Raw genomic sequence first — 18,335 nt, 5'->3', positions numbered from 1 at the left:
TTTTTTGGTTTTTCGAGACAGGGTTTCTCTGTGGCTTTGGAGCCTGTCCTGGAACTAGCTCTGTAGACCAGGCTGGGCTCGAACTCACAGAGATCCGCCTGCCTCTGCCTCCCGAGTGCTGGGATTAAAGGCGTGCGCCACCACTGGTCCCAGAGCCAGTCTTGGGGAGGGGAGGGGCAGAACCATGCTAAATATACAGCCTAGTATTGTGGCCTATACCTCTGAGATTACCCACCCTCAGCCTCATGAATATAGACAGATGTGTGCCACAGGTGGCTTAAATTGACCTTTCCTTGTTATGGGGGAGGTATGTGAAAACTTAAAACTTTAGAAGATTTAGGAATGAGGCCGGGTGGTGGTGGCACACACCTTTAATCCCAGCACTCGGGAGGCAGGCGGATCTCTGTGAGTCCGAGGCCAGCCTGGTCTACAAGAGCCAGTTCCAGGGCAGGCTCCAAAAGCTACAGAGAAACCCTGTCTCGAAGAAAAAAAAAAAAAAAGGAATGAACCAAAAGCTCTACTCCAAGTACCACTGGGGGGGGGGGGTGTCAGTTACAAAATAACCCATAGACTTTTAACTACAGTATGTGTGTCCCAATCCTGAGCAGCATCAGACAGAAGCCTACTCAGAAACAGCATAGGAGTGACCAGGCCTATGGAGGTTCCCAGAACTAGACTCCCACTGCTATTCATGGATGCAGGTTGTACTAAGAGGGCATTTTTGCCTGGCCTGCTTCATGTTTACTACTGCATACTATAAAAAGAATGAGTATTCACACACTGTAACTTAGCAGTAGAATGCTTTTATTTCAAGGCGAAAATAAGAGCAAGAAAGACACAAAAGACCACAAGGAATGGCACTCCATCATAAAGCAAGCAGTTTTCTAAAGCCAGTTTGAAGAAAGGTTTCAGCCCCAAGTACCAGACTTCAGGACAACATACTCTCATGATCTAAAGAGAAGCAAGAGCTGAGCGCTCTGTTCCACACTCTAAGCAACAGTCAGCATGGCAGAGTGAACGGTCCCACCTGTACAATCAATGTACAGTGTTTCTTTCATAACAGTTTGAACTTTAAAAGCATCACTGCTGGTGCCCAGGAATCCCAGTCACATTCTAGCCACAGGCAGAACAAGTTCCTGCCACAATTGAAAGTCTATCAATTTTCTATTGTGGTTTACAGCAAGACCTAAGTGTTATAAAAGCAAGATGCAGTATCATAGTCAGTGACAGACACATGGTAGCTAGTTCTGAGGAAGTTAAGGCCACAGAAAGTAAATGGAAAATTATTAGACAAGGAAAAAAAGAGTTATTTCTGTGTCCTACCCACTGCCTTATAAACACACAACTTATAAAGGCCTCCATACTAGAGGGAGGGAAGGTCTACACTTAACCCCCACTTTCAGGCATTGCCCACAAACCAGCAACTGTGGGTTGGAACACTGATGCCACCTGGTGGTGGTTGGAAGGAAACCTTTTCTTCTGTCCCATTTATATTCTGCTCCTCAAACTCAAGTAAACTTTTTATCTTGGAGAAAATGTTCAACTTCACCAGACTTTTTGGCTCAGGCAAGTAACTGAGTCAGCATGAAATACATTGTGAGTTTCAAGCTGCCTCAAAAAAGGGGGAGGAAATAAAACAAAACAACAGTCAAACTTGTTCAAGAACTGTTTTGTATTGTTTTCTTATTATAAAATTGAGACTTGGCACTAAATGGCTAAAGCAGAGATAGTTCTCTGAACTCATACTTGTCATGGACATAATAAATGTTTTAAAGTTGTGAAACCTAAATGTTTTTACAGACCTGTTCAAACACTTACTGATGCTATTGGGGGCCATACTTATCTCTTGTATTTTAACATGTATTCATGCACTGTATGTGAAAGCTACAATGCATATGTGGCAGTCAGAGAACAGATTGTGTAGACTCTCTCTTATCACAGCATGATTCCTGGGAACTGAGCTCTGGTCCTGTTTGATGGCAGGTGTCTTTATCCACTGAGCCAGACCTAAAGAATTTTTTCTGAAGGCATAGCCAGAATAGTAGTCAAGTAAAATTTTAGTATTATATTACAAGTAAATAAAAATTTAAATTTATAGAAACTACAAAATAGGGTAAGGTGCAATTAAATGGCAGAATGCTGGCCTTCATTTGCTTCCCAGCACCACAAAAATGAAAACTACAGGGCCAGTGAAAGGGCTCAGTAGGTCGAAGAGTTTTCTGTGCATGGCTGACAGCCTGAGTTCAACCTCCAGAAAACATGTAGCAGTGGGAGGAGAAACTCCAAGAAGTTGTACCAGCAATTCACCCTCCATGAAATTAAGAAAAATCTAATCCTGCCCCTTTGCTGACCATCCCCTAGAAGTAGAGAAAGCTGTACTGCAAGCCCATCTTTATAGAATTTACTGCATCAAGTTCTATGTAGAATCAAAATAGGTTATTTTATTCTCACAACAGGAGCTCATTCTATACAGCCCAGAACAAATAAGAACTCAGTGTGTGACCTAAACTAAGCTATAATATGGTAATCCTCTTGCCTCGGCATGCCTAATGCTGATAGTATGAGCATGCGCCACCATGACAGATCAAGTAGAAACAAGCTCTAAGAAGCAGAGGGCTGCACCTGAAGGAGAAACAGCTAAACACGACAGGGACTGGGGTGGAAGGCACGCCTGTTATGCACAAAGTCCAGGTTTCAAACCCCTGCATCACAAATACACAAATGACCCTACTTTCTTGTTTTAAAATACTGAAGCACACTGGGCACAGTGGAACAATGCCTGCAATCCCCAGGATACAGTGGGTGAGGACAGGAGGAACAGAAATTAAAAGTGCTCAGATACATAAAAATCCCCAAGCCAGCCTGTTAAGACCTTTCCCCCCCAAAAAGCAAATACATACAAATAAATAAATAGACTGGAGAGGTGCCCAAAGCAGTTAGCAGTACATATTGCTCTTCCAGAGGACCCAAATTCAATTCCCAACACCAATGTTGGATGGTTCACAACTACCTGTTAACTCCAGCTGCAGGGGATCTCAAATCTATGGCCTACGTGGGTATCCATGCTCAAGTGCACACACCAGACACACATATATATGTAATTAAAAATAAAGCAGGATGGTAGTGGTGCATGACTTTGACCCTAGCATTCTGGAGACAGAGACAGGGGAATCTCTGTGAGTTTGAGGCTAGTCTGGTCTACAAAGCAAGTTCCAGGACAGCCAAGGTTACACAGAGAAACCCTGTCTCAAAAACCAAAATAATAATAAATTAATTAAATATGTCTTAAAAATAAAAGAGACAAAAAACAACCAAGAAAAGAAATGTAGGAGGGCAGAAAAAGAGAAGAACAGGCCTGTGAAGACTAAAATGGCTGTGGTCCGAGCTGATAGCCCTGCATCAACTGCTACACAAGATGAAGAGCAATGTTCTGAGTAAAGAAAGAATTACATGCGTTGAGCTCACTTTCCAAATGTAACACTCTGGTGTTTGTTTTTAGTGTATTAAGAAGCAGGAGAGCTTAGCAATTATGATCACTGGCTGTTCTTGCAGAGATATGATTAGAAATTATCTGCTACCACAAAAAAACATACTTGAATGTCATGCTACAGAAAAAAATGCATTTTTAAATTTCTTGTATTTTACAGAACCGAATGATAAATAAAATGGTAATATTTGTCTGCAATAAATCCTTATGAAAATAAATAACCACTTTGGTTTGGTTCTGAGCTTTAAGACATCACTTTAGAGGAATGAATATTTGTCTCTAAGGCATTAAGGCCCTAAAGAGGGCCACAACTAATCCATTTCTATATATAAAATTTCTAAACTCCAGAAAACCATTAAGGCACAGGAAAACTGGCTCTGCCCCTAGCAGACCACTGCTTCTCCAACCATCTCTTCAGGTGCCCAGGAGACAAGAGAAAGAGCTGTTAAGGGCTTCAAGTAACCCCCATTCTCCTCAGCCCACAGAAACTACATTCACTACAATCCAACAGAGACTGATCTCACGGAAGTAGGAGCAAATTGCTCTAATAATAAAATGTCCGCTGAAGAGCTACTAGTGCAAGCATTCAAACAGACCAGTGAGAGCAAGAAAGCTCAGGAGTGTAAATGGAAGATTTGAGTTTGATCTTGAAAGTATTTCTATCATTCTAAGGCATGCATGGGCTTTTTGTAGAAAGCAAACCCAAGGAGAAGACAGATCAGATAAACTGAAGGTCATCAGTGCTGCAGGATAACAGGAGTGAAGGTTTACAAGAAGTCCCTCTGTGAAGGACCTCAAAGAACACAGTATGGAATCTTGGTCAGGCATCGTAGCCACATCTATAATCTAAACTCAGAAAATGGAAGTTTACCTCATGCTTGAGTCTAGTCTAGGCTACAGAGTAAGTTCTTTCTTTTTTTTAAAAAAAGATTTATTTATTAATTATGTATACAGGGTTCTTCCTGCGTGTATCCCTGCAAGCCAGCAGAGGACCCTAGATCTTATTACAGATGGTTGTGAACAACTATATGGTTGCTGGGAATTGAACTCAGGAAGATCAATTAGTGCTCTTAACCTCTGAGCCATCTCTCCAGCCCCTACAGAGTGAGTTCTAATCATAAAAATGAGCCAATTAACTAAAAATTGTGATGATGTCTGCTGAGCAGTGGTAGTACCAGTCTTTAGTCCCAGCTCTCTTGGGAGACAGAAGGAGGTGGATCTCTGTGAGTTCAAGGCCAGCCTGGTCTACAGTGAGTTCCAGGACAGCCAAGGTTATGCAGAGAAACTCTATCTTGAAAAAGCAAAATAAATAATTTGGCTGGTATGTATAATGAAAAAAGATTGTTTTCTTTCTTTTTTTTTTTTAATATTTATTTATTTATTTATTATGTATACAATATTCTGTCTGTGTGTATGCGTGCAGGCCAGAAGAGGGCACCAGACCTCATTACAGATGGTTGTGAGCCACCATGTGGTTGCCGGGAGTTGAACTCAGGACCTTTGGAAGAGCAGGCAATGCTCTTAACCACTGAGCCAACTCTCCAGCCCCTGTTTTCTTTTTTAAAAATAAATAATAAAAAAAGAAAAACCAAAAAATGCACATACACATAAATCATTTAAAAAAAAAAAAACCCAGGTTCAATTCCCAGCACCCACATGGCAGCTTACAACTGTCTGTGAGTCCAGTTCCAGAAGAATTTAACACAAATGCACTTAAAATACAATTGTTTAAAAAAAAAAAAAAAAAAAAAGATGACCAAGATGGTGGTTCACACTTAACAAGCTGAGTTCAATACCTAGATCCCACAATGAGGAGGAACCAACTCCAAAAAGTTGCCCTCTTAACTCTACGGAGGAGAGAAGGGGGCTTAGTCACTCCTTCAACAAAGCCAGAGAAAAGAGAATCAAATTTGTAGGTGGAGTAAGTGGTAGCTGTAGTTACTCCAAAGCTGCTTGCTCACAGATTCAACACAATGCCCATCAAAATCCCAGCAAAATCTTCAAAAATCCTGAAAGAACTGTACTCAACTTCAAATGGAAAAGCCCAGGATAGCCAAAACAATCCTGTACAATAAAGAAACTTCTGGAGGGGGCTGGAGAGATGGCTCAGCAGTTAAGGGCGTTGCCTGCTCTTCCCAGGGTCCTGAGTTCATTTCCCAGCAACCACGGCCATCTGTGATGAGGTCTGGTGACCTCTTCTGGCCCTCAGGCATACACACGAAAAGAATATTGTATACATAATTAATAAATAAAAATCTTAAAAAAAAAGGAACTTCTGGAGGCATCACAATCCCTGACTTCAAACTCTATTACAGAGCTACAATACTGAAAACAGCTTAGTACTGGCATAAGGAACAGACAGGAAGAACAATGGAACCAAATAGAAGACCTGATATCAATCCACACATCTTCGAAAACCTGATCTTTGATAAAGAAGCAAAAAATATCAAATGGAAAAAAGAAAGCATATTTAACAAACGGTGCTGGCATAACTGGATATCAACATGTAGAAGAATGAAAATAGACCCATATCTAGCACCATGCACAAAACTCAAGTCCAAATGGATAAAAGACCTCAACATAAAGCCAGCCACACTGAACCTTATAGAAGAAAAAGTGGGAAGAACACTTGAACACATTGACACAGGGAACCACTTCCTAAATATAACCCCAGCAGCACAGACACTGAGAGAAATCATTAATAAATGGGACCTCCTGAAACTGAAAAGCTTCTGTAAAGCAAAAAACATGGTTAACAAAACGAAAGCCTATAGATGGGAAAAGATCTTCACTACACTATGATGGAGGAAGGTCATTGGTTAAATAAAGAAACTGCCTTGGCTTTCTGCCTAGGACAGAAAATTAGGTAGGCGGAGTAAACAGAATAGAATGCTGGGAGGAAGAGGAAGTGAGGCAGACGCACACTCCTCTCCAGGGCAGATGCGATGCAGCCAGCCACCAGGTCAGACATGTTGAATCTTTCCCGGGGTCAGACATGTTGAATCTTTCCCGGTAAGACTGGTGCTACACAGATTACTAAATATGGGTTAAGCAAGATTGTGAGAATTAGCTATTGAGAGGCTAGAACTAATGGGCCAAGCAGTGTTTAAAAGAATACAGTTTGGGTGTTGTCATTTTGGGGTATAAGCTAGCCAGGCGGCCTGCAGCTCCTACAACAACACTACACAGACAGAGGACTGATCTCCAAAATATACAAAGAACTCAAGAAATTGGACACCAAAAGAACAAATAATCAAAAAAAAAAAAAAAAAAAAAAAAAAAAAAAAAAAAAAAAAAAAAAAAAAAAAAAGAGTAAAGACCTAAACAGAGAACTCTCAACAGAGGAATCTAAAATGGCTGAAAGACACTTAAGGAAATATTCAACATCCTTAGTCACCAGAGAAATGCAAATCAAAACAACTCTGAGATTCCATCTTACACCTGTTAGAATGGCCAAGATCAAAAACACTGATGACAACTTATGCTGGAGAGGTCGTGGGGAAAAGGGAACACTTCTGCATTGCTGGTGGGAATGCAAGCTGGTACAACCCCTTTGGATGTCAGTGTGGGAATTTCTCAGAAAATTAGAAAACAACCTTCCTCAAGACCCAATAATATCACTTTTGGGTATATATCCAAAGGATGCTCAACCATGCCACAAGGACATGTGATCAACCATGTTCACAGCAGCTTTGTTTGTCATAGCCAGATCCTGGAAACAACCTAAATGCCCCTTAATCAAAGAATGAATAAGAAAAATGTGGTACATTTACACAATGGAGTACTACACAGCAGAAAAAAATAACAACAGCTTGAATTTTGCAGGAAAATGGATGGAGCTAGAAAACATCACTTTGAGTGAGGTAACCCAGACACAGAAAGACAATTATCACATGTACTCACTCATAGGTGGTTTTTAAACATAAAGCAAAGAAAGCCAGCCTACAAACCACAAACCCAGAGAACTTAGACAACAATGCGGACACTAAGAGAGACTTACATAGATCTAATCTACATGGGGAGTAGAAAGTAGAAAAAGACAAGATCTCCTGAGTAAATTGGGAGCATGGGAACCTTTGGGGAAGGTTGAAGGGGAAAGGCAGGGAGGGGAGCAGAGAAAAATGGAGAGCTCAATAAATATGAATTTTTAAAAAAAGCTACTTCCCCATTACCTCTTACTGAATGTGGTGGTTCATAAGCACAAGTGACTTTTTTTTTGTCTGCTTCTAATGGGAGTGGTCAGCAATCAGAAACTGAATGAGATGAGACACATAATACTAACGTAAGCATCAAGGCTGAGCATGACATTAGATATAAACAATGTTCTGCTACTGTACCAAAACCAGAATCACATGTAGCTCTTTTAAAACAGCAGTTCTGAAAAACTCCACTGCAGAAGGAAAAATGATTTAGGCTAAGTGTCAGCAAGCTTTCCTGTGAAAGGCCAGATATCTGTGCAAAGCCTGCCTCCTGATAAGACTAACCTTTAGCTATAACAGGACAGCAGTTGCAACCAGCACGTGAATGAAGAAACACAACACTGTTACAATCAAAATTTGTACACTACTGTCCATCTGCTGACCCATTATCCTAATAGATCACAACTACAGAAAGGCACAGTAAAGTAAAGCAGCAGCATGAAAGACAAGCAAGCCACATAATCCTAAAACACAGGGAGGTCATCAAAACAAAGAACATAATACAAACGTAAGATCACTCAATCATTAGAGACTGGTGGACAGGCAGTGACAGCTGATGGTTAGCCTGTATGACGACCTCAGTGGAGTTGGGGGTGGGGGAGGTGGGCACAATACGAAGATCAGGAAAACAAAAATGACAAATGCAGATCAGACGGGGACACTGGAAAGAGTAGAGAAAGAAACAGAAGTCCAATTCCAAGTCAAACAGCAACAAAAGAATGAACAAGGAACAAAAACAAATGGCAAAAAGAGGAAAAAGCGAAGGGAGGGGCAGGCACAGTTGGTAAAATGCTTGCAGAGCAAGCATAAGACCTAAGCTCAAACGTGAGCACTGAGGTCTCATATGAGAGGCGTGTTGACACAGTTTCCATCTGCTGCCTGTGGATCAAAAGGTAGAACTCCCAGCTCCTTCTCCAGCACTATGTCTGCCTATATGCCACCATGCACGGCCATGATGATAATGGACTAAACCTCTGAATTGTAAGCCACCACAATTAAATGTTTTCCTCTTTAAGAGTTTCCATGGTCATAGTGTTTCTTTCTTTTCTTTTTTCAAGACAGGGCTTCTCTGTTGCTTTGGGGCCTATCCTGGACCTAGATCTTGTAGATCAGGCTGGTCTCGAACTCCCTGAGATTCACCTGCCTCTCCCTCCCGAGTGCTGGGATTAAAGGCGTGTGTCAACACTGTCCAGCCATTGTGTTTCTTCACAGCAATATAAACCCTAACTAAGAACATTCCATGATTTTAAAAGGTTGAGATAAAAGGATCAAGCCCAGGCCAGGCAGTGGTGGCACATGCCTTTAATCCCAGCACTCGGGGAGTAGAGGCATGAAACTTTATCAGGGGAAGAGGCAGGTAAATCTCTGGGAGTTCATGACCAGCCTGGTCTACATAGTGAGTTCCAGGACAGCCAGGGCTACACAGTGAGACTCTGTAGGGATGGGGGGGAAGGGGGGAGATGACAACTAAGCAAACAACAAAACAAACATCAGAACTTCAGAGTTAGGATGGGGCTCAGTAGTAGGGTTTGCCTACCAAATGTAAGGCCATAGGGCCTGGTTGAGTATAGCAATGATTACATGTTCACCTTGCATTCAGTGTCCTATACTTAGTTCACAGCACTTCCCAAATAAGCATATTGCAAACACAATAGAACAACCAGTGACTGCTGTTTATGTTACAACCAACACTCTTCTCAGAGTGCTGTGTTTTGGTTTTCCCCTTTGTCTTTTGACCAAGGTTAGTTTTCAAATTTAAAAACATTAAATTTTTCAAAAGTATAAATACAAATTATTTGGTATTCCAAAGTATAAGTAAAACTGACCCTAAAAGCAGCAACAAAGAAAGCATTTATCTCCTTCATGGGTAACTGAAGGCGCTTTGAAAGATTACAAATCATAGTCCCTATCGCTGCTGGCTTCTGCAACAGGAAAGATGACGAGTAGAGGGAGAACTGTGTTGAGAAAGGCTATAACTTCCTGTGTCAAGTATCAGAAACAGCTGTTAGCACCAACTGAAGCATAAAAATCAAATTATAGTTAATAACAATCTACCACTCAAGAATTTTTGAATTGGGGGCTGGAGAGATGGCTCAAAGGTTAAGAGCACTGGCTGCTCTTCCAGAAGTCCTGAGTTCAATTCCCGGCAACCACACGGTGGCTCACAACCATCTGTAATGAGATCTGGTGCCCTCTTCTGGCCTGCAGGAATACATGCAGACAGAACATTGTATACATAATAAAACAATAAATCTTTTTTTAAAAAAAGAATTTTTGAATTGCAAAGATCCTTTCCCAATGCTACTAAGTGCCTACCAAGAAGAAGGGCCAGCTGGGAGGTGGTGGCGCACACCTTTAATTCCAGTACTCAGGAGGCAGAAGCAGACGTATCTCTGTGAGTTCAAGGCCAGCAAGTTAGCAAGTTACAGGACAGCCAAGATTATTTCACAGAGAAACCCCATTGAAAAGAAAAGAACCACAAACAAACAAAACAAAAGCACAAGATGAAGGGCCAGTTCCCACATGCCCCTCTTCAAAAAACACTTGCCACAATCTATCACCTTCTTCTGATCTCTGAGATACCAGGTATGCACATGGTATACATAAATACAATCAAGCAAAACAGCCACTAAATAAATCTAAAAACTAAAAAATGTATACTACAATTACTTATGCTTCTAAAAGCACCCATTTATTTTCTTTTTAAATTTTAAATATTTTCCAACAAAATGCATTAAAACTCTCATTTTCTGAATTAAAAAAAATCCTAGCACTCAGGAGGAAGAGGCAGGCAGATCTCTGAGTTTATCAGTCAGATTTACAGAGCAAATTCCTGGATAGCTAGGGCTACAAAGAGGAAGAAAAAAAAGAAAGAAAGAAAGAAAGAAAGAAAGAAAGAAAGAAAGAAAGAAAGAAAGAAAGAAAGAAAAAAATCAATTATGTCACCCTATTTAAAAAAGATCATCTCATTCCTTGGCCTGAAGGCAAAGACCTAAAACCTCAGCACCAGGAAAGCAAAAGTAGGAGGAACAAGAGGACAAGGTCAGTCTGAGCCACAAAGCAAGATCCTGTCTCAAGGGAGGGAAAAGCAAGTCTGTGTAATTGCTGGAGTGAGTCTATTACATCAGGAGGGCTAGGGTGACTTGGAAACAAAAGCCTACCTCTTCGTGCGTAATTGGAGTCTGTATCTTTAAATTGTACTACAACGAAGTCTGAGCATTTGAACAAAATACTCTCCATTATTTCTTCACGTTTTGGCCCCGAACTGGATTCTGTACTTTTCTCATGTGCAGCATCAAGTACCAAATCACACTAAATAAAAAAATTAATAAACATTAAAAACATTATTAAATAATATTTACTGGGATATTTAGCTCATCAAAGCAAAAGTAAACATCATGAGAAAACCTGACCATCATGTCCTGTTTAGAAATGTAATCTGTCATGCATCCAAATTCTAGAAATCCCCAGAACTAAAAGCTATTCTTGTTACAGTGTATCTGAAGTACACTAGTGTTAACAGAGAAGTAACTCAGCACACACCTCTGGTAGCTGACAAAGCTGAAAATGGTTGCATATCATCAACACATACAGTATTTTCAGATATACAAATCAGTTATTAAATAATAAGAATTTGTTACAAGAGAGAAAAATTCAAGTGGTTTTTAAAACTGGATAGATTGGGTGGTGAGCAGGAAAACACTCATGAGCTCAACTGTCAGACAGATCCACAGCAAGCTCAGACCTACTGAAGTGGCATGACCGTACATAGATGACCAAATAGTAAAAATTACCTTAGGACTGTATGTTTTAAAAACTCCTTCATATACACCTCCATTTTTCACTTGTACTTCACATTTCGATCCCTGGAAAACACAATTTTTTTTTTTTAAATAGTGTGCTACCTCACTATCAGAGAGAAGTGTTTTCATTTCACTTTATATTAAGACCTCATTCAGTATTGGATATTGACAAGCAATGAAAGTTTCAACACATTAACATTACACTAAATTCTCTACATGGTATAGAACTGGCAACTCCAAAATATGAACTCAATACTAAAGCTATATATTTTTCTGTCCACACTACCATCAGATAACAAAATATTATACAAAAGAGAATCGGCTATAAACACTATCATGCATACAGCAGGGTTAGCAAGAATATTTTTACCGAGTTATAATAAACTCAAAATTATTCTAATGTATTTTTAAAATCATCTTCATTAAGTATGACCTAAAAATATTAGGCTGAGACTTGCTCTCTACATTTTAACTCTATGAAATATTCCACCCCAAAGGAGTTTATCCCCAATAATATGGTTAACTTACAACCACTGATGTAAGTATATGAACCATCCTCACGTTTGCATAAATTCCATCAAAAGAAATCTGGAAAGTTTGAAAAATAAACACGATTACCAGTCTGTACTGTAAAGCTATCACTTTTCTAGCTGTAAGATATGTGGATTATAATAAATTAAGGAAGAATTGGTTACAATCATATTTTATTTCCTTAGAAAACAGAAAGGTAAAAGTTTTAAACAATGAAATCAAACATCTATTCTAACTAATAATTAATATGACATAAAACAAACAAAAACAGCAGACGTACACCTCCAAGTATGAGAAAATAAACTGGAGAAGACAAACCAGTAGGGGACAGAATTTGCACAGCTGCCAGGGAAGGAAAATATCATGCTGTCTTGAGTGCAGTACTGGCTGCAGAATTATAAACTTTAAAAACTCTAGTCACATCTAGGCATGCTTGAGCACGCCTTTAATCCCAGCATTCTGGAGGCAGAGGCAGGTGGATCTTTGTGAATTTTAGGCCATCCTGGTCTACACAGTGAATTTCCAGGCTAGCCAGCCTCTATATTAAGACCTTGTCTCAAAAATACACACACAAGGGGCTGGAGAGATGGCTCAGAGGTTAAGAGCACTGGCTGCTCTTCCAGAAGTCCTGAGTTCAATTCCCAGCAACCACATGGTGGTTCACAACCATCTATAATGGGATCTGGTGCCCTCTTCTGACAGAACACTGCATACTTAATAAATAAAATTGAAAAAAGAGGGGGGAGGGGCAACATTAAAAAAAAAAAAACAAATAAAAAAACTCCAAGAGGGACTGGTGAGATGGTTCAGTAGGTAAAGACACAATGAGTCTGACGTCCTAAGTGGCCCTCCAACTACCACACCTGCATCAAGGTTTACCCACTGTCCCCAGACTAAAAAAATATACACTACAAAAGAGTCAACTTTCAGCTACACTAGAGAGTAGCTGGATGGAAGAGTGCTTGTCTAGCACATTAAAGAGCCTACGCTCCAATTCCAGCACCAAGGGCAACTGGGTAGTGAAGAAAGACCTCACAATCTATGTTCTGAAAGGGGTGCAGTACATCTTAATAAAGTAGGAGTGCTGAGCAGGACACACTGCACTACCAGCTTCTCTCAGCATGTTTGAATCAAGGCAACAGAACTATCCCTGGCAGAAACTACACAATGGTGTGTTCTCCTGACTCTCAGGAAGACAATCTGACCAATAAAGATCATATTTGAAAACTCAGTGGTAGCCGGGCTGGGCTGTGGTGGCGCACGCCTTTAATCCCAGCACTCGGGAGGCAGAGGCAGGCGGATCTCTGTGAGTTCGAAACCAGCCTGGTCTACAAGAGCTAGTTCCAGGACAAGCTCTAAAGCTACAGAGAAACCCTGTCTCGAAAAACAAAAAAAAAAAAAAAAAAAAAAATGGTTCCCAAGTGAGAAAAATGAAAGGAGTTTAAACAGACAGCACATTAATTCAAACAAAAAGCCCAAAGAACTTTACAAACTCTGGTCCAAAACATCAGAACACTTAACTTGATATCAGTATTATACACAATACAAACACTATTAACAGAAAATTGTACATTTCATAGTGTCCTCACAGAAAAGCAATACAGAATTAATAACTTTGTATTAAACTGGTACATCTGTAGCAAAATTCAAGAGATTTTATTCTTAGCTTTACTACTGGAGCTATGGTTAGAAATCACACTTTATGTTTTTATAAATAGCATGGAATTTACTCACCGTAGGCTGAGGCAGTCCTTTGCTACTGTTCCGACCTCTGTAAAGATTAAATACGTTTTTATTAAATTCAAAAGACTACAAATTTTTAAATTTAAACTATAATCTTATAATTTAAACTATAATTCTACTCAAATACAGGCCAAGCTGTCTGTGAAAGGAGCCATCTAACCCTCAGTGACAGGAAATCTAAGTGGCTGTGTGTTGTGCTACCTACCAGGCCAGGGAGAAATCACCACAGACAGGGAAGAAAGACAAGACTGGTGTTTTATCAAAACAAATGGATGAATTAGAATAGTGGTGCTCTGCTGGAGAGGTGGCTCAGTGGTTAAGAGTACTGACTGCTCTCCCAGAGGTCCAGAGTACAATTCCCAGCAGCTACGTGGTGGCTCACAACCATCTGTAACGAGATTTGGCACCCTCTTCTGGCCTACAGGCATACATGCAGACAGAATACTGTATACATAATAAGTAAATATCTTTAAGAAAAAAGAAGATCCATTTTGTGCTGGGCGGTGGTGGCTTTTAATCCCAGGACTTGGGAGGCAGAGGCAGGCGGATCTCTGTGAGTTCGAGGCCAGCCTGGTCTACAAGACCTAGTTCCAGGACAGGTTCCAAAACTACAGAGAAACCCGGTCTCGAAAAATCAAAGAGAAAAAAAAGTGACGCTCACCTTAATACCAGCAATAGGGAGGCAGAGACAGGCAGATTGAAGGATAGAAGGATAGCCTGGTCTACACTGTGAATTTTCAGGGAAGCCAGGGCTACTAGGTGAGACCATCTCTAAAACTAACAAACAAACAAAACCCAAAATGTATGAAAGAAAAATAAAGAAGCCTGTGTGTGGTAGTGCATGCCTGTATGCCTGTACCCCACACTTCAGAGACTGAGGCAGTGACATGCTGTGGCGCTTGAGGTCAGCCAGGGCTACAAATTAAGACCTCATCTCCCCACCCCAAACAAGTACACTGAAAGAAAAAAAAATGACATTAAACACAAAACAATAGCATTCTTAAATGCCAGGTATGAAGGCACAATTGTAATCAACATATTTGACTTGATACCCCAATCATCTCTCATTTTTCCTTGTCTCTAAAAAGTAATATGCCTATAACTGTAGAAAAGTTATTTAAAAATAAGTTAAAACAGGGCTTTTCAGAAAGCTCAGCAGGTAAAAGCACTTGCTACCAAGCCTAATAACCTGAATTCAATTCCCAGAACCCATACATGACCAGACAGAACCAACTCCTGTAAACTGTCCTCTGATCACTACATGTGTGCTGTGACCAACACACATACAGAGTAAATAAATGTTTAAGCACTAAATAATTCTGACAGAATTGGCATTGTGATATGGCAGACTTGAGGCAGTAGGATCTTGACTTTTAGGCTAACCTGGGCTACACTGTCAAAATCAGGAATTGTCCAACAAAGTGCTTTTCTTTGCCAACCCCCTCCCTTGGAAAAGATACAGTACACAAAACTCAGGCACCAGGTTAGGAATAGAGCTCAGTGGTAGAAAAGGCTTAATGTGTCTTGAGCCCTAAACTCAGTTTCCAGCACTGTAGAAACAAACAAAACCTACACAAGCCCTGGCTATCAAATGGTGCCTTGTAATATGGACTATTTTCAAGTGAACTGAATCACAATAAACAGTACCATAGTTCCTTTGTACTCTGGGGGATTGATCCAAGACCCCATCAGAACCAAAATTCAAGAATGTTTAATTTTTATACGGTACTTGCATGACTCACATACCTTGTTTATTATTTTAAATATCCATTCAAATATAAATGCCATATAAATATGATTTTACTACTTAGAGAATGATAAGGGGGAAAAACAGGTCATATGTTTAGTATTGGTACAGTCAGTCCACCAACCCTTTCCATCCTCAGTCAGTTCAACCTACAAGTCTGGAATAGAACCCATGCAGAGGCTGGCTTTAATCTCAGCACTCGGGAGGCAGAGGCAGGCAGATCTCTGAGTTCGAGACCAGCCTGGTCTACAAGAGCTAGTTCCAGGACTGACTCCAAAGCTACAGAGAAACCCTGTCTTGAAAACAAAAACAAAACAAAACAAAACAAAACAAAAATACATATTGGGGGTTTCATGCTCTGAGTTGATGAGGACGACTGACCAGGTCTCTTCCTCGAGAGGGCACTAGATCTCATTACTGATGGTTGTGAGCCACCATGTGGTTGCTGGGAATTCAACTCAGGACCTTTGGAAGAGCAGGCAATGCTCTTAACCGTTGAGCCATCTCTCCAGTCCACATAGACTTAAACATGAATCTTAAAAACAGAAGCAAGTCAAGACCAGCCTCACACAGGAGCTGGATCCCAGCCTAGACTATATGAGAACCTGTTTTTAAAAGAGCCAGTTGCGCATGCCTTTAATCCCAGCACTTGGGAGGCAGAAGCAGGAGGACCTCTGTGAGTTCAAGGCCAGCCTGGTCAACAGAGTGAGTTCCAGGACAGATTCCATAGCTACTGAGAAACCCTGCCTCAAAAAAACAAAAAACAAACAAACAAAAAAAAAGTGCCACCTCCTCCTCAAGGGTCTAGCTTGGTTAATGGTTAATGGACAGAACCAGAAAAGATCTTACTGAGTAAGGAAACCCAGACCCATAAAGGCAAATGTCACATGGCCTCTCTTATCTTAGGTGCCTGTTTCCCAGATATGAATAAATATCCTGAAGTAACTACAGAAACAAGGAAAGTAAAAAGGGACCACTAAGATTAGTAGAAGGCTGGAGGATCTCTGTGAGTTGAAGGCCAGTCCTATCAGCACAGCAAGTTTGAGTACTTGAGTACAGCCAGGACTACACAGAGACCCTTTCTCAAGATAGAGAAAAGGAGAGGGGAGGGGAGGGGAGAAGAGAGACCTTTTCTCAAAAGAGAGATAGAGAGAAAAGAAAGGGAAAAAAAAGTACCACGTAATACCACTTATGGGCTGGGGAGTAAGAGAGGGGCATAGAAGGCTACAAGTGATCTGACCAGGGAAATAGAAATGGGAGGGTGGGGAGTGCCTCTTTAGGGAGGTAAATACAGAAGGAGAAAAGTGGGTAACAGTAAGGCTGTCTGAAAAGTATTAAGGAATCGTACTACTGACAAAAAAAAAACAAAACCTACAAACATGTTACATGTAATTCTGTATATAAATATACATATAGTTTAAATGAACTTTTCTCAGGCTGCCAATGCTTTCTCCAACAGCCAAAGGCAACCTAACAAAACCCCCAACACCAGACATGAGAAGCCTTCTGAGTTGTTGGTCAGGGATGTCCAAAAGACTCCTAAAACATACAGCCTATTGCTATTGCCCTGGGGTGACCCCCAGAGGTGCAAGGTAAGTCTCTATTGCTGAAAACACCAAACACTTCAGAAACAGGACCCAGAAAGCTTCTGAGCTCAAACTGACCTGAATGCCTCTTCCCTGAGGACTAACTTTCCTGGTACCAAAAGGTACCATGTAAGCTTACAAAGAAGGCAAACAACTAATAGTCCTACTCAGCTATGAAGCCTAGGAACCACAAAGACACTCTAAGGATGCAGTGGTGGCATGCATACCTTGGCTGTAACCAAAACGTCTCTAATTGGACTTAAGACCCACTCAGTAAGAAAAAAACAAACATGTCTGGTACTGGAAACCTAGCCAACTTACTCAGTGCTAGTAAAGTTGTGACTCAGCGTACCTATGGTTCTGTACTAAAACAGGGTAGTCACTAACAACTTTATGTCTTTGTCCTTATTCCCACAGGTAAGTGTAGTAGTCCTCATCCCTCACCCAGGAAAAGTTCTTTGCAATAGACAGAGACCATTAAACTCACAACCAATCAAAATGCAGCATTGTAGAGTCTAGTCCAAATGGATACATCTGTAAAACATTCCTGTACCTAATGCTCAAGGAATTGCTGTAGACAAGGTAGCAAGATTGCAAGAGCCAGAGAATCAGGGAGTCTGCTGTAAGATTGTGTTTCCTAGGAATGTCACAAGCTATACCCATAAAGTTTTCCCAACTTGACTGTCTAAACATGAGCTAAACGAGGACAACACTGACAGACATGCCAAAGTGGATGGGAGACAGCCCATTAGGCCTCAACCTAACACAAAGAACTACAGGCAACTTGGACTGATGTGAGTGGGAGAAACAGTTTTCTTCCAGGAAAGTGCACACCAACTGATTATCAATACCAAATGGTCCCCAGACAACACACATAGGAGAAGCATACAGACTGATCAGTTTATATTTAAGAATATATTCATAAACAAATATGCACTCAATAACAACGAGAAAAAAACAGACCATGAATTTGAAAAAAAAAGTAATTGGGAAGTTCAGAGGAATGAAACAAAATTATTATCATATCAAAAACAAAAGAAAGAAAAATATCCACTGGGGGCTGGAGAGATGGCTCAGTGGTTAAGAGCATTGCCTGCTCTTCCAAAGGTCCTGAGTTCAATTCCCAGCAACCACATGGTGGCTCACAACCATCTGTAAAGAGGTCTGGCGCCCTCTTCTGGCCTTCAGGCATATACACAGACAGAATATTGTATACATAATAAATAAATAAGTAATTTT

At 40.6% G+C, this 18,335-nt stretch overlaps 1 protein-coding gene across 8 annotated transcripts in view; it reads right to left on the bottom strand.

The window, feature by feature from the left end:
* The window catches only part of Atxn2 (ataxin 2), a 91,131-nt gene that overhangs the window by 48,022 nt on the left and 24,774 nt on the right, over positions 1–18,335 (bottom strand). For all 8 annotated transcript variants that reach the window (XM_050159081.1, XM_050159086.1, XM_050159083.1 and 5 more), the window contains exons 2-5: positions 13,755–13,791; positions 12,018–12,077; positions 11,481–11,552; positions 10,848–10,998 (exon numbers count right to left, since the gene is read on the bottom strand). In XM_050159081.1, the coding sequence (XP_050015038.1) occupies positions 10,848–10,998; positions 11,481–11,552; positions 12,018–12,077; positions 13,755–13,791 (320 nt within the window). The remainder of the gene's footprint in view (positions 1–10,847; positions 10,999–11,480; positions 11,553–12,017; positions 12,078–13,754; positions 13,792–18,335) is intronic.

This window comes from Alexandromys fortis, unplaced genomic scaffold (genome assembly GCF_014885135.2).
Source record: "Alexandromys fortis isolate MF-2015 unplaced genomic scaffold, M_Fortis_MF-2015_v1.1 scaffold_90, whole genome shotgun sequence".
Lineage (NCBI taxonomy): Eukaryota > Metazoa > Chordata > Mammalia > Rodentia > Cricetidae > Alexandromys > Alexandromys fortis.
The sequence above is the reverse complement of the archived record's forward strand: the minus strand, read 5'-3'. Positions and strand labels throughout refer to the sequence as shown.